The 16,250-nt window shown below is 38.6% G+C and overlaps 1 protein-coding gene across 5 annotated transcripts in view; it reads right to left on the bottom strand.

The window, feature by feature from the left end:
- The window catches only part of DYRK1A (dual specificity tyrosine phosphorylation regulated kinase 1A), a 186,331-nt gene that overhangs the window by 102,114 nt on the left and 67,967 nt on the right, over window positions 1–16,250 (bottom strand). For 3 of the 5 annotated variants that reach the window (XM_061627673.1, XM_061627674.1, XM_061627675.1), the window contains one exon: window positions 3,970–4,044. The exons of 1 other annotated variant lie outside the window; for it this stretch is intronic. In XM_061627673.1, the coding sequence (XP_061483657.1) occupies window positions 3,970–3,979 (10 nt within the window). In that variant the 5' untranslated portion in view covers window positions 3,980–4,044. Of the gene's footprint in view, window positions 1–3,969; window positions 4,045–12,664; window positions 12,817–16,250 lie in introns of all 5 variants that reach the window. One more of the 5 variants, XM_061627676.1, reaches the window with a different exon arrangement.

The raw sequence follows: 16,250 nt of genomic DNA on the forward strand, positions 1-16,250 counted from the left end.
CCTTATTTGCTATCTTCATTGCTATGATTCTACACCTTATTGAGGGGATACTTCCTACTGGTGTGGAAATCACATACTGAACAGATGAAAAGCTTTTTAATCTCAGGCTGAAAGCAAAAAGTAAGGTAATGTTAACCTCATAGAACTTCAGTATGCCGATGATAATGTAGTCTCTGCACATTCAGAGAAAGATCTTCAAACTATCCTAAATATCTTTGCAGAAGCATATGGGAAGCTTGGGCTCTCACATAATATTAAAAAACTCAAAGTGCTTCATCAAAAGGTGCGAACTAGTCCCTCTGTAGCACCATTGATCCAGCTTAATGGTGTGACATTGGAGAACATTGATCACTTCCCCTATCTCGGCAGCCATCTCTCTGTAAAAGCTGACATCGATGCTGAAATTCAACATCGTCTGAGTTCTGCGAGTGCCGCATTCTCCCAAATGAAGCGTAGAGTGTTCGAGGATCGCGATATTCGCAGGGAGACCAAAATGCTTATCTACAAAGCCATTGTACTACCGACCTTACTGTACGCCTGTGAAACATGGGCCATTTATAAACGCCACTCCCAACTTCTTAAAAGATTCCAGCAACACTGCCTCCGGAAAATTCTGCAAATTACTTGGGAAGACAGATGGACTAATGTTAGCATTTTGGAAGAAGCAAAGACTACCAGTGTTGAAACAATGATCCTTCAACATCAACTTCGCTGGACTGGCCATGTTGTTCGAATGCCTGATCAACCATGTTCCAAAGCAACTACTTGACTCCCAACTTAAGGATGGAAAACAGAATATCGGTGGACACCAAAAGAGGTTTAAAGACGTTCTTAAAGTGAATCTAAAAAATTGTAACATGAACATCGAGAACTGGGAAGTCTTGGCCCATAAACGTCCCAAATAGAGGTCAGCTATTATCAAAGTTGCTATGGACTTCGAAGAAGCTCGAATACAGGGCGAACGGGACAAACGAGCTAAGCAGAGGGCACATCTAACAAATCCTCATTGTGACCATCTTCCATCTGGAAACCTATGTCCTCACTGTGGGAGGCTGTGTGGATCCAGAATTGGCCTCCACAGTCACTTACGGACCCACTGTTAAAGACCTTATCTTGGAAGAGAATCTTACTCGGCCAAGAGTAATCGCCAATGAATGACTTACGGAGTCAGAATCACACCTCTTCCTCATGCTCCAACACTTCTCAGCTCTAGAAAATACTGTGTGCCCAAGTCACCACTATTATCCATTCTACAGTGTTCATTTGCATGCACACACACACACAATTCCAGAACAGCTCTGGCTGAAAAGGGCATAGATGGCCTAGTGAGGAAAGTGGGCTGCTCTAGCCCTCATTGCTTCTTAGCACTGAAATGTGCAGGGAAAGTGGGAGGAGGCATACCTGCTCAGCAGTGCATTGACTGGTGATGAGAAAGAAGAGATGAAGGGTGTGCAATTCAATTGATGGGTGGTAATGCTTTGTCAAATGGGAAAGGAGCCTTCACCTTGATTCATGTGGTGAGTGGATTTATTGACTCTTGAAAATGAAGAAGTATTTTTGGGTAGCACTCTGCAACCCAAAGGTCTGCAACAAGCCTTTGGTAGAAAGAGGAAGCTTAGCTAGCTAAAGAATTTGTCTCACACAACAAAGCTTTATTTTATAATATCTGACAGTAACCAATCAGTTTGTGGGGAAAAAGACATTATTTTCCTTCTATGTTCTCAACCAGATATTTTGAATTTTAACATCTACCAAATAGAAGATAAAATATAATGCTGTAACAGCAACCTGTGTGGTTAATTCTGCAAGCATGGCCCTATATCCTATGGTCCTGAGAAGGAGGCCTAAATGATAATTATCCAAATGAGCTAATGACTAAGGGCTGCAATTTTATACATGTATACTCAATAGACCTTACTCTCAAAGTGGGCCTAAATCATAACCCAGAAATAATTTTACATCAGTAAAACTAAATACTCATCAAAATAAAACAAAAAGTATGTATTTGAGAGAAAAATAGTAATACTGGATTCAGTGCTTCTTGCTTCATTTAAATATAACCTGTAAAGCTGTTTATACATGAAGGACTAGTGCAACCAAGAATTGTCAGTCAGGAGATCATCTGCATGCATAGATAAATCCCTCTATCCTTCTCTTTCCCTCAATTAAATATGCGTAAGTATTAAAAAGAAGCAAACAAAAATGACCTGCCATCAGATGTGAGACACTGGTATTTACAGCTTTGACAGATCATATTCTTCTTACTTTCATATTTTATGCAAGTAAAACCTTAACATAAAATATCAAAATAAATTATATTAAGACAACTATTACCGTCAGTACAATCTCTCAGAATGTAACTCATAAATGCTCAGAATTAGGATTTTACTTGTTAAATGTATTATGTAACCAATGTTATTGTACATGATTCAAATTTACATTTAATAAGAGTTAGTTTCCTTACCTCCCAATGAACACAAACCCCTTACAGTAGGGTGTTATTTCCAATTAAAGTTAGAAAATGTCTGAAGCCAAATCAATCGGGCACAGCCACTATTTTTGATACCTGATATAAGACACTACTATTGCTATCACCAGGTGATGAGTTTTCTATCACCAACAACACTTTGAAATAAATCAATTCTGAATAAGACAATGTTCTGAAACTTCTAATATTTGAGGCACTCTTATTTTTCTAAACTAAGATAGCTGTCCTAAACTCCATCTCAATTTTAAAAATAATAGAGGAATGCCCACATGCTTTGTATAGGGCAGGTAAAAAGAGTCACTTCAACCTGTGTAAATTCAGATAGTGACATCTTCCCCTTCCCAGAATCAAATGGGATGGGAAACCTTTATCTTTAAAAGCAGCATAGAAAAGAGAAATCCTCGAAGAACAACTTTCCTGTCTCTCTGCACTATTAAAACAAAATATCCATTGGGCAGAATTTTTCCTTTATAAATGTGCACATTTTAAAGAGACTCCTCCCTCCTACCCTTTCTATGCACATACTCGAAACACTCTTTCCCCTTTGTTGTGGTTTTATTACCACATAGAACATTATCTGAGCAAAGCCATTTCCTGGCTTCCACCTCTACAGGCTAGTCTATGATTCTGTGGGAAAGTATGGGTTGGAGGACACAGACCACTGATGCTATCGTAACAACAGACAAAGCCGGGGAGCTGTTAAGTAGTGGTGATGGCCTGTTGAGTGTTTATGCCCTAGACTTGAGCTGAGTCCAGACAAGAATTTAAACGGACAAGAGAAGTTCAACAACATGTGGAAGGCCACAGGCTCACTACCCCTAATCTAGGATACCACCCAATGTCACAAGCAGACTTTCTTGTGCAACAGCATGTTCGTCTCCTCCCCCTGCAGCCCCACCCCAACATTATTCTATGGGCCATATCACTGGGGGGAAACTTTTTTTCATTCACAAGCTGACTTAATTCTGAATCATTTCAAACCATTTTTCCAATCTTTTTCAAGATGCCAAGCTTCAAGTTACACTAATATTGCAAAATAAGAACAAATATATTCTAAACAATCCCCTAAGTTAAAATGTTTCTGTAAACAGACAAAATAGCTGGAAAACAGTTGGGGTAGAACCTTTCAACCTGGTGTGCTAGTTTTCTAGAAACCACATACATGCTACCATGAAAAGTCAAATATAAATCTAAAACATCTAAAATATTCTACCACCTCATTACACTTTATTTGTAGACCCAGCCCATGATAACCAATTACAGTGCATCAATACAACAATGAAAAATCCTTTTCTAATTGACAAAACTTCCTTGCTTGGTCACCTGGTGCCCTACTTGCCACAGATAACCAAAGTGGCTATTTATAAGTTAGACTTACCAAAATCAAAGTATACAGCAAATAAATACCAAGCAAACAGAGTGATGGTTTTTTTAAAAGCCTAAAATGTTTTCTATAGGTATACTGAAAGTTAATGAGTTACCTGTATGCATCGTCTTCTTTCAAATTTCATACCATCCTGTGGGGTGGGGGCATGGGGAGAGGCCAGCAGCAAACACTGCGAACATAAAGACACAGTCACATGAGTGAATTCAGACATAGGAACAGAGAAACCTGCACTATAGCAGGTCAGACTATCTAGACCAGTACTGACTAGTGCTGTGCTGAACCTTCAATTGCTTTAAAATAAAATAAACTATTCGAGAAGGAACTATACATGACCTCAAAAAGAGTAGGACAATAGCAAAATTCACATAGATTTATTTCTAGTTTCAGAGAAAGGGCTCTGCTTACTTCATTTTACTGTATTTGTTTATAAGCACTGTTTAAGTAAAAGCAGCATGAAGCTGTTATGCCAGCTTCCAGCTTGAGAGCACTTTCTTGGAATGCAACATCATGGAGTCATACAGGCATCTCAGGAAGTACTATCACATTGAAAGCCCTGCATACAAAGAACTTTGCACTGCTGAGACCTTTAACAGTGTCTTAAGAGCTTGGCAGCACTTCCTTGGACACCCACAAGACTATGACATTATATAGTCATTCCAGGAAGTGCTGGCAAGCTGGAAGGCCAGCATGAAAATTTCACACTGCAAGAATGAGCATAGTGGTTTTACTTACGTAATGTTTAAAGAAAAAGAATGATCCCTACCGCCACATTATACAGTAAAATAAAGTACGTGTAATCCCCACACCCCTAAAAATGTAATGAGAAATTTGTGCTGCACCTATGAAAGGTGCAGAAAATAACTCACCAGTCCTCAAAGGGGTAATGTTCCTGTAACTGGGAAACAACTTTCAGCCCAGCGCTAGTATTGACTACTCTGACTGGTAGCAGCTGTCCAGGATCTCAGGCAGAGGCCTTTCACATTGTCTGGAATCACACACTTACACCCTATCTGGAATTCAATAATGGATACCGCTTCCCCATTCTGTTTGCAATCTCAGGTGGGAAAAGAAACCCACAGCTGCGCAAGAATATATGTGTAGCTGTTAAAGGAGCTGTGCAATCAGCCACAGACATAATTAGAGAAAAGGATGAGTGTCAGTCCTGTTGCCATCACAAAGATGCAACTTTGCCTACAGAAATTCTCAAGATTGTGCTGGTTCCAGCACTGTATATGGCAGATATGCAGTGGATGGAAGGCTGAGGTGATGAAAAGTCAGACCTTTATTCTACAGCTAATGCTCCACAGGAGGATGAGAACTTTCTCTCTTCCATTTCTGGGACTAAAGGAACACCCAAGAGTGCTAAAGGGGGAGATGGAACTGAGGTAGTGTTTAAGCCTCCCTGACATGACAGGAGTAGCCCTAGGACGCTATACACATAATCTGCTATCTGATCCTTTTAACATGAGATGACAGAAATTGAAGCTGGTGCCTTCTGCATACAAAACATGCGCTCTGCAACTGAGTCTCAGTCCCTACTCTGGAAATGTTCACCCAGAACTGTATCTGTGCTAACATTTGGGTTGATAAATACCAATGATTTAAAAAAAATGGATTTTTAAATTTAAATTGGATTTCAAAATATTCTTAAAACAATTAGTAAAAAAAAGCCTAGGTCAAAGATATCATGAATACTAATTATACAACTTCTAATTATATTCTATGAATATATTAACAGCAGTTCATGGAGACAGGAGATAACCTGATTAGTCCTATTCTGCAGGTGGTGTACATGAAGGTCAATGAATAGAAAATTTAGGGAGATGGAGTAGATCTGAAAGAGGAGACCTCTACAGTGGTAGTCCAGCTCTTAACAGCAATAGACTCTTCTGTAGGTGTAGAAAGAATTTTTTCTTCCTTTGGACTAATTCATTCTAAATGAAGAAATAAATTGGGAACTGAAAAAGTAGGAAAGAAGTTGTATTTTTTTTTCAGATAAAGAACAAGGAAGACAAAGGTGAAAGAGAAGAAAACTGAGTTTATAGCACCCAGTATTTTAAGTTTCTCATATTGATGTGGTTGAAATTGCCTAAATTTTATTTTTAAAGTACTTTACATTTATCTAAAAACTGAAATAGTTAACCATTCAAAAATCTATGTGCATATTTTGTTAATGTTGTTGTTTGTTGAAGAACAAAACTAACCAGAATAAACAATCTTAATAGTGCAATTTAAAAGCCAGTTTGGTGGTGGTGATTCTGGCACATCATGACAAAAAAAATGATTAATTGAAAAGTTGGAGCTGGTTCATTTCCTGAATGATTTCACAAATTCATTATGCTTTAATGTACTAAAACAACCAAATTATCCTCCCATTTTTTTAATGAAAATTAACCTGAAAACAATTCAGAATAATTGCTCACTGTGTACCTATCTTCTAATGAAACCTACATCTTTGAATATGTATTTATATTAAACAATAATGTACTTCTACTAAAAATGATTAAAAAGAATCTTCCTCACTATTGATTTAAACTGTGATTTAAATCATTAGAATTGACTGGCTACCATCCCTCCAGAATGGCCATTCACTGTTACAGTTGGCTGATTCAGGCTGCAATCCAATACATGTCTACTCAGAAATAAGTTCCACTGGGTTCAATGGGACTTACTCCCAGTTAAGTGTGCATTGGACTGCAGCCTTAGTTTATCCAAGACTGGCCACACTGTACTAAAAGCAAATTCAACTACAGCTGGAAATATTCTGTGTGTGATGGCTCCAAATCTTGGACAAAATATTTGAAATCCACATCATGTGGATTGTCTGAATCATATAGCGAGTTTCAGTGCCGGCAACATGTATTGTCTACACAATTAGGGCAATTCACATATTGAGAGAGGCTTTCAAAAATGATAGTCTCCACATGGAGCTGCTTTCATATGGAAACACTTCAGCTATCTTCACATGGTAGCAACAGTGTTTTAGCTGCCCTATGCATGATCCTTGATGCAATAATTATCATCAGCATCTATATAAATTCCTGGATCAACCAATGCATCTTAATCCATAGGTTCAGAAGAGTCATTTATGCTGCTTTGTATAATATAACTTTTCTTACTATTCCACACTCTACTTCTTTGTCTACTTACTACGTCTGCTTACCAGACTGTACATCTACAATGTTCCTTTGTCATGAGAACAGACTCTCCCTTAGAATGAAATCCTGGCTGAACTCTACCACTTTATAATCTCAAGCTCACCTTGATCACACCTCAGTTAATAAAGACACTAGACCACAGATTAACAGGATGGGGCAAAAATATAAAAGGCACAACGCAATGACACCCGCTCTTCATTAGAAATGGACTAACAAATTTCTATTATTTTATATCAATCCCCTCCTGACAGGTTTTATAATACACTGAGATCTCAGTAACAGAGACCATCTTCTTATTTCAAGAACATACAGTACGTGCCATCAATTCTGAATGTGTTGCTGAAATATTGTTGTAAAGTCATATCTCTGTTCCTCTTTTTTACGAAATGCACTAGCACATTTCTTGAGAGTTTTTCCATTGTCACATATCTGGAATTAATTCTATAAATTTTCTCTATTTCAAGTTCCATCAAATCATTCCAGTCCAGAAATTCCATCGAAACATTGATAGCTTTATCTCTGATATCTTCATCAATTTCTCCAGAAACAACACCGAATTCCAAACAGTAATCTTTATCTCCAGGATCCACAAACTCCAAATCTTTTTCCAGTTCCACACTTGATATATCTGTTCCAATCTCCAGGACTTGCATCCTCCCTTCAATTTTTGCCATAAAGTCCAAATCTTTTTCCAATTCCACATTTGATATATCTGATCCAATCTCCAGAATTTGCTCCTTCCCTTTAATTTCTTTTTCATCTTCTATTGCTTGTCCATCTGCTTTTTTTCTCATATAATCCTTTATTTCTTTCAGCTCCTGTTTCACTTTACCAAATTCAGTTGCCATCTCTTGTCTACTCTGTCCCAGTTCTTATTTCGTTATCTTAATCTCATCCATTATCTTCTGAAACATATCCAGAGGGGAAAACCCTTCCAGGGGTATATCCAGGGTCTCTGCCACTTCTTTGATTGTCATTCTTAAAGCCGAAAAAAAACCCCTTCAAATTTCCAATATAGCCACAATTCCCAAGCAAAGAGTAATTTGCTTCTTTTTCCAGCAATAAGGGAGTTAATATTCCAGGCCTGTTGACATCATCTGGCCAGCACAGTTCTTATCTCCCGCACGTCCAAGAATGCAAAACAAATTTGGTTCACAGCGCCGAACAATTAGTAACATACACGAACAGCAGATTCGTCTAAAGAAAGTAGTCCAAGAAAAAGTAGTCCCAGACATATATCAATCAAATAATCATCTAAATCAGATTTTCTCTTCGGGTAAATTGCCCCTCATCCGTTTTAATCTTTATAGTTTCCAAATTCAGGCCAGCTTTTTGCCATAAAAAATAAGACAAGCTTTTTAAATTTTCTTTCCTCCTCCTTAATTCCTTGTATAAAAGAGAGAAGTGTAACTCACCCAGGTATCTTAATTGCTGATTCTTAAACAAATCTCTTTTACTGTAGTAATTTAAGCCAAATGATAAGATTAGACAGAAGAAAGCTCGCCCGTTGTGGATCATTTAAAAGAAAAAACGTCTCGCTTTTTTTCAGCCCAGCTTGTTGGAAGTCCTAACTCCGTCCTCGGCTGCTAGGTATGCCTTCTTATCCCAGGGAATTCCTGATCAATTCCAGCCACCGACAGCCCAACGAAGTTTCTGTGGATAATCTTCGGTTCACCCTTGCCTGGGAGAACATTTATACCAGTCAAAGTTCCCTTTTGACTGATTTTAAACTGAAAAAAGCTTCCTCTGAGACAGAGCTCATCTCAGAGGCAGCCACAGGCGGAGCAATCCTTCCGGGAAGTCCTGGAGGGCTACAGGTTCTCCAACCCATGCTAAAGATATGAAATGATGTCACTCTCTTGTCTTACTTTTCGAACTACAGTAGTGCTTCTTCTTCAGATGTTCCACAATGAAATATTTCAAGGAAGCATATTGATATATAGTAAAATTGGGGAAAGGAGACTTTTAGGAGATTAAGCGCCCAAAAAGCATATTCAAATACCACTTTATATGAAGAAACTCAAGATATCTTACTGCTCTAAAGTTTTAATTCGAAACGAAATATCTCAAAGATGATGTGTGTGAACTGAGGCTGAAGTTCACATACTAGGTTGTGATAACTGGAGCTGCTTAAACACACTACAAAGCACTCCAGATGTACTCCAAAGCATTAATTCTCACAATGAATATGAAAATTTAGAAAAAATGGATATCACATAAACAAACCAAGCTGATCACATATGCAACGAGCTACACATTAGATCTATTTTATACAGACCTAAGTTGTTTTAGATAATTTCACATAGGCTACAGAAGATAACCCTCCTCTAGAATGCACACTTTAACATGGTGAGAGGGTTTGAGAGTGCTGTGAAGCTGAGAGCAATACAGTCAAGAGTCTAGACCAACAGGCTAGACTCCTAGCAGGGGCACACAAGGTGGAATGGTCAAAGCTGAGACACCAGACTAAGATGCATCCAAACTCAGAGGAAGGCAATGGTAAACCACCTCTGAATATCTCTTACCATCAAAACCCTATGAACAGAGAATCCAAAGTGCAACACGAGATAGTTGGGGAAGATGAGATCCCAAGTCAGATGGCACTCAACAAGCTACTGGGGAAGAACAAAGGACAAGTACGAGTAGTGCTGTGACTAATGATGCAGCTGGGTCAAAGCCGAAAGGAAGCCCAGAGGCTGATGCGCACAGATGCGAAAGGACAGTCTGCAGTTGTACAATGTACACAATAGGAGCATGGAATGTGAGAAGCATGAACCAGGGAAAGTTAGAAATTGTCAAGCAACAAATGGAACACATCAACATTACAATACTTGCCGCGAGTGAATTTAAATGGAAGGGAATGGGACATTTTCAATCAGGCAACTACAAAATATTTTATGCAGAAAATGAGAAATTAAGAAGAAACAGGGTTGCTCTAATAGTGAGAAGTGATGTAGCAAAAGCAATTAGGAGCTACAACACAAGGTCTGAGCGAGTGATATCAATGAGACTTAACGGGGAACCTCTTAACATAATCATCATCAAAGTCTATGCTCCAACGGCAAACACAGAAGAGGAATGGGAGAGATTTTATACAGAAGTACAGGAAGAAATTGATCACACACCAAAACAAGATGTGCTGAGAATCATGGGGACTGGAATGCAAAAGTAGGGAACAGAGAAGAAATAGAAATTGTGGGGAAATGGGGCTTAGGAGATAGAAATGAAGCAGGAGAAAGACCTATTGAATTCTGTGGAGCCAATAACTGAAAAGGCGACTGTGTATGTGCAAATCACCAAATGGTCAATATAGGAATCAAATAGATTACATAATTGGTGGCAGAAGATGGAGAAGCTCCATGCTTTCTGCAAAAACAAGACCAGGAGCAGACTGCGGTACACATCATGAACTGGTCATATTGAAAATCAGAGTAAAGCAAAAGAACAACAACAAAGCACTCATAATGCCAAAACAGAATTTAAATAACATCCCAGAAGAATATAAAGATCAAATAAGGACCAGGTTTGAGGCTTTAAACTTAGTTGACAGAGAACAAGAAGAACGATGGATTGAAGTTAGAGACATTATCAGGGAGGAATGAAAAAGACAATACCTCTAGTTAAAAAGAGAGAAAGACCTCAATGGATGACTGAAGAAACTTTTAAATGGTTAAAGAGAGAAGGAAAGCAAAAGCAAAAGGAGATAGAAACACGGTCAGAACCCTAAATGCAATAATACAGTGACTAGTATGTAGGGACAAAGAGAACTATTACAATAATTATTGTATAGAAATAGGAAAAAAAAGTAAATGTACTGCCTTCAAGTCAATTCCGAATTATGGCGACACAATGAATAGGGTTTTCATGAGGCTGAGAGGCAGTGACTGGCCCAAGGTCACCCAGTGAGCTTCATGGCTATGTGGGGATTCGAACCCTGGTCTCCCAGGTCGTAGTCCAACATCTTAACCACTACACCACACTGGCTCTCATATAGAAATAGAAGAGGACAACAAAAAGATAGAACAAGAGCCCTATTTCAAAAGATTAGAGAAACGAAAGGGAAATTTAAACCAAGAGTAGGGATGTTGAATAATCAATAGGGGAACACACTGACTGACCGAGATGAAATAAAAGGAAGATGGAAGCAATACACTGAAGAACTAAATAAAAGAGATGCCAGGATGACAAATTCATTCATGGAGGAACCATATGATGAAGAACCAGAAATTTTAGAATGTGAGGTGAAAGCTGCTCTTAAAATACTTGAAAGAAACGAATCACCAGGAATAGATAGCATACCAATAAAGTTGCTACAAGTTACTGAGATTGAATCTGTCCAAAGTTTGACCAAATTTTGTCAAGAAATATGGAAAATAAAACAACAGCCCACAGACTGGAAGCATTCACTATACATCCCAATTCCAAAGAAAGGAGATCTCAGGGAATGCAGTAATTATCAAACTATTGCCTTCATATCCCATGCAAGTAAAGCACTGCTCAAGATTCTACAACAAAAGCTCTTACCATATATGGAACGAGAAATGCCAGATGCCCAAGCTGGATTTAGAAAGGGAGGAGGTACCAGAGTTCATATTGCAAACATATGTTGGATAATGGAACGTACCAAGGAATTTCACCCTGTGCTTTATAGATTACAGCAAAGCCTTTCATTGTGTAGATCATGAAAAATTATGGAATGCTTCAAAAGAAAAAGGGGCGCCACAGCATCTGATTGTCCTGGTATGCAACCTATACTCTGAACAATAGGCTACTGTAAGGACAGAATATGGAGAAACCGATTGGTTCCCCATCGGAAAGGGTGTGAGACAGCAGTGTATTTTATCAACCTATTTGTTTCATCTATATGCAGAACATATCATACGGAAAGTGGGATTGGACCAAAATGAAGGAGGTGTGAAAATTGGAGGGAGAAATATCAATAATTTAAGATATGCAGACGATACCATACTCTTAGCAGTAACCAGTAATGATTTAAAATGAATGCTGATGAAAGTTAAAGAGGGAAGCACAAAAGCAGGACTACAGCTGAACGTCAAAAAGGCTATAGTAATGACAACAGAAGATTTGTGTAACTTTAAAGTTGACAACAAGGACAATGAACTTGTCAAGGATTATCAATACCTTGGCATAGTCATTAACCAAAATGGAGACAATACTCAAGAAATTAGAAGCAGGCTAGGATTGGGGAGGGCAGCTGTGAGAGAACTAGAAAAGGTCCTCAAATGCAAAGATGTATCACTGAAAACTAAGGCAGGATCATTCAGACCATGGTATTCCTGATCTCTATGTATGGATGTGAAAGCTGGGACAGTGAAAAAAGTGGACAAGAGAAAAATCAACTCATTTGAAATGTGGTGTTGGAGAAGACTTTGCGCATACCACAGACTGCAAAAAAGACAAATAATTGGGTGTTAAAACAAATTAAACCAGAACCGTCACTAGAAGCTAAAATCATGAAACTGAGGTTATCATACTTTGGACACGTAATGAGAAACCATGATTCACTAGAAAAGACAATAATGCTGGGAAAAACAGAAGGGAGTAGAGAAAGAGGAAGACCAAACAAGAGATGGATTGATTCCACAAAGGAAGCCACAGACCTGAACTTACAAGATCTGGACAGGGTGGTTCACGACAGATGCTGTTGGAGATCGGTGATTCATAGGGTCGTCATAAGTCGTAGTCGAGTTGAAGACACATAACAACAACATTTCATATCTTTACAGTGTAATTTCATGCATATCCATCCAGGAGCCACAGACCTGAATTTACAAGATCCAAACAGGGTGGTTTATAACAGATGCTTTTTCACTGATTCATAGGATTGCCATAAATCATAATCGACTTGAAGGCAGACAACAACAGAAGAAATTATATAATGGCAATGAGCAACAAAGGATATGTGGCATTTTATGATGATCACTATACTGTAGCAACAGTAAATTGATGGTAGACTCTAAAAAGGTAAACATACCACGTGGATTTTTTTTACCTTTGAATGACAACCCCTATGGCACACAACTGTGTATCAAAAAATCCCTTCAGTTTTGAAATACATTTGCAATGTGGAATATGGAGTGGGTGGGGTGCTGTTCATGAAAAACAAATCAAAATCTCCCTTGGGCAGATGAAACTATTTGTAGACTTATTTGGATTCAGGGATATATAATATTTCCCCAATCCTTCCTTCCTGACTACTTTCAATATAAAGTGTGTGGGTAGTAGTCAATGCTAATCCTACTCAGAGTAGACCTACTGAAGTTAATAGACATGACTAACATAGGTTTATCAATTTCAATGGGTCTATTCTGAGTGGGATGGTTGCATACTCTATGTATTCTAACAGCACAATTCATTTTTTTGATATTAAAATCACAGGTGTTTATAAAATTCAAGGTTTTATTTAATTGACATTTTCAATAGTGTAACATTTCTCCAGGCAACCAGCCTTTATATTATGTCAAATGTTTTTAAGAGCTATAGATGAGAGATATTATAACTGATTATTCAAAATATGTACCACCAGTGACACAGTTATACTATAAGCCAAGGCAAGGAATCTTCAAAAAAGTTGAAAACTAGTGAATTTTCAACAGATTACAAAGCTAAATGGTTTACACTGTTGAAAAAAATTATAAAAACAAGCCCAAAAATATGATTTAGTCCACAAAAAAGTTACTAGCTCACCTGCCCACCCATACCGATTATTAATCATTTTTTACTGAAACTGGGGGAAATCAACAACTTTTTCAAAGCTTCACTTCCTGAATGCCTGGGAAACATTCCTACTAAACTCAGAAAATCAGTCTGGTAGTTATTTACAAGTCTCTTCAAAACAGACATTTAAAAAGCTTTCTATACATGTAATTACTATATATGAAATCCTTGATAAAAACTTGATTAAAAAGCCACATCAGCACTGTGCTGATAGAAGTTTCCTTCAAAGATGAGTGAAAATTCTTCAGCCAACCACAGATTATCACAAACCACAAGGCTATCTTTGAGTACAGAATTACATGCCCATGATAGAGAGAGAGCATAAGTGTACAGGAACTGAAGTGGGGACAGAAGTATATCAATAATAATTCCTAAAATGAGAAAATAAAGAATTTAAAATAATTGATGAAACCCAACAGGCAAACATACTACAATACAGACTTCAATATTACACCTAATTTATCTATGCGTAGGATTAAGATATCTTGCAGAAAGCCTAATCAGAGCAAGGCTATTTGCACACTTACCCAGAGGAAGTAGCAATTACTGAAACACAATAGATGTTGTTCTTCTGACATTTTTTAAATAGTACAATATAAGCACTTGCAAGTATAACACCACTAATGCTATTTTTAGCATTGCACACACAGCTGTTTCAGTCCTTAAGTGCTGTGGGAATACCATTCACAACTGTTTCTACTCTGGGACTCCTTGTTTAAGCAGCTAGGTACCATGCACCCTAAAAGCCTCTTTGTACTGCTCTCAGCTGAGAAAGGAATAAGGCGATAAGCAACAAGACCACAAAACGTCCTAACTAAAGATCGGCAGACAAGAAATACTATTGCTCCACTATTATGGTCATGATATGTAAACATGCTCTTCCCTCATGCCACTGTGTATATATAGCGGGAAAGAGGGCACTGGCTCCAGGCTCACAGAGTGGATGGGGGCGTTGTAAGGGCTGAGGAAACTCACTTCCTATTCTGTCACCAAAAGAAGTCACCAGGAAGGCAAATTCTGCATCTACCAGTTTCCTGCAAAAGGATTGTGTCAGGAGGGAAAACTGGGCTGCTTCTCAACTCAAGTGTCTCTTTAAGTACTGACAGCAGAGACCATCTTCACCACTGAAAGAATTTTAGGGTTTTTTTGTCTAAGGACACATGCCACAGGGTTATTTCATTCAAAACATAATAAGCCCATACCCACCACCCAGATCCTTTTTGTGGCAAAGGCAGGCTTGGTCTCCCTTCACCCCCAAAATATCTTTGCAAAGGGGGAAAATTTGGGCTCTGAAGATGCACAATTTAGGACATATGCTGTGAAATCAAACCCCGCTACCAAGAATCCTTTCAGGAGTAAGGGAGACATAAGCCCTACTACCAGAGGGTCACAGTGGGGTGGGAGGGAACTGGGCTAGCCTGAGATCCGACTTCAATTTACCCCTCAGGCATGGATTATGTTTAGATTATGGTCCAGCAAGTGTGAGCCATTTGCCACAGATACCTCCCTGTGAAAATTCTGTTGCAAAGGGGGGAAATCCACATCCAGAACCTGAAATTCCTGCACTGTGCAGGAATTACGGGATTTCAGACTTTCCCCCCCTCAAGTAAGCTTGTCAGACATAACAGACAATTATTAAATTATTAAACAGATCAAACTACCCATGATCTTAAAGGTGCAGTCTGACATCACATAAATGTTTAAAACCATTAAGTTGCAGCTGCTGGGACTCCATACCAGGAATGGGACTGTGGGAAGAGTAATTCATTCCTCTTGCACCAAAAATCTCAAGACTTCTATTTGACACAAGAAAAAAGTTACCAGGACACAGATTACTACAACTACTAGACTATCCCTGTCCAGGAGCAGTTGCAGCTGCAGTAGGTGAACCAGCCACAGATAGTGAAAGGCACTCATGGGGCAGAAGCAACTTTGGATTTAGACCCACAAAGATCAAACCTGCTCTTTTAGAGGGAAAGCAACTGGTTGAATAATTCCTGGATGTGGGAGCCATCCACCCACAACCATTTCACTTTGTTATTATTCAGCTTGAGTTTACAGATGAGAACAACCCAAAGTATCCTTGATTAAGTAACACACAGGCCCAGTTCTGGTGTAATGGGAAACCATGGTTTCCTGTTATGATAATGTGCCAAAGTGAGCCTTGGCTCACTTTCTACCCTCCTTCACACAGAAGGGGAGGAAATATAACAGTTCCTTTTGCAGGGTGGAACAAGCTAGTGTCCCATTGCTTCGAAAACAGAAATTGATTTGTTCAAACCACAGTTATCTAAATAATATTTAGATGGAGTCCACAGGGAGAATCAGGAAAGCACAAAAGGAGTTCAGCAAAAAAGCAGAACCACAGACAGCTCCAAATGAAGTAGGGAGCAATTCTGGCTAAATATTATCCTGCTCAAGGATCCACAAGCAGGACCAGAGACGAAGGGCAAGGGAAGAACCACAGACAGCTCTGAAT

The sequence above is a fragment of the Rhineura floridana genome, chromosome 5 (assembly GCF_030035675.1).
Source record: "Rhineura floridana isolate rRhiFlo1 chromosome 5, rRhiFlo1.hap2, whole genome shotgun sequence".
In the NCBI taxonomy this organism is placed as follows: Eukaryota; Metazoa; Chordata; class Lepidosauria; order Squamata; family Rhineuridae; genus Rhineura; species Rhineura floridana.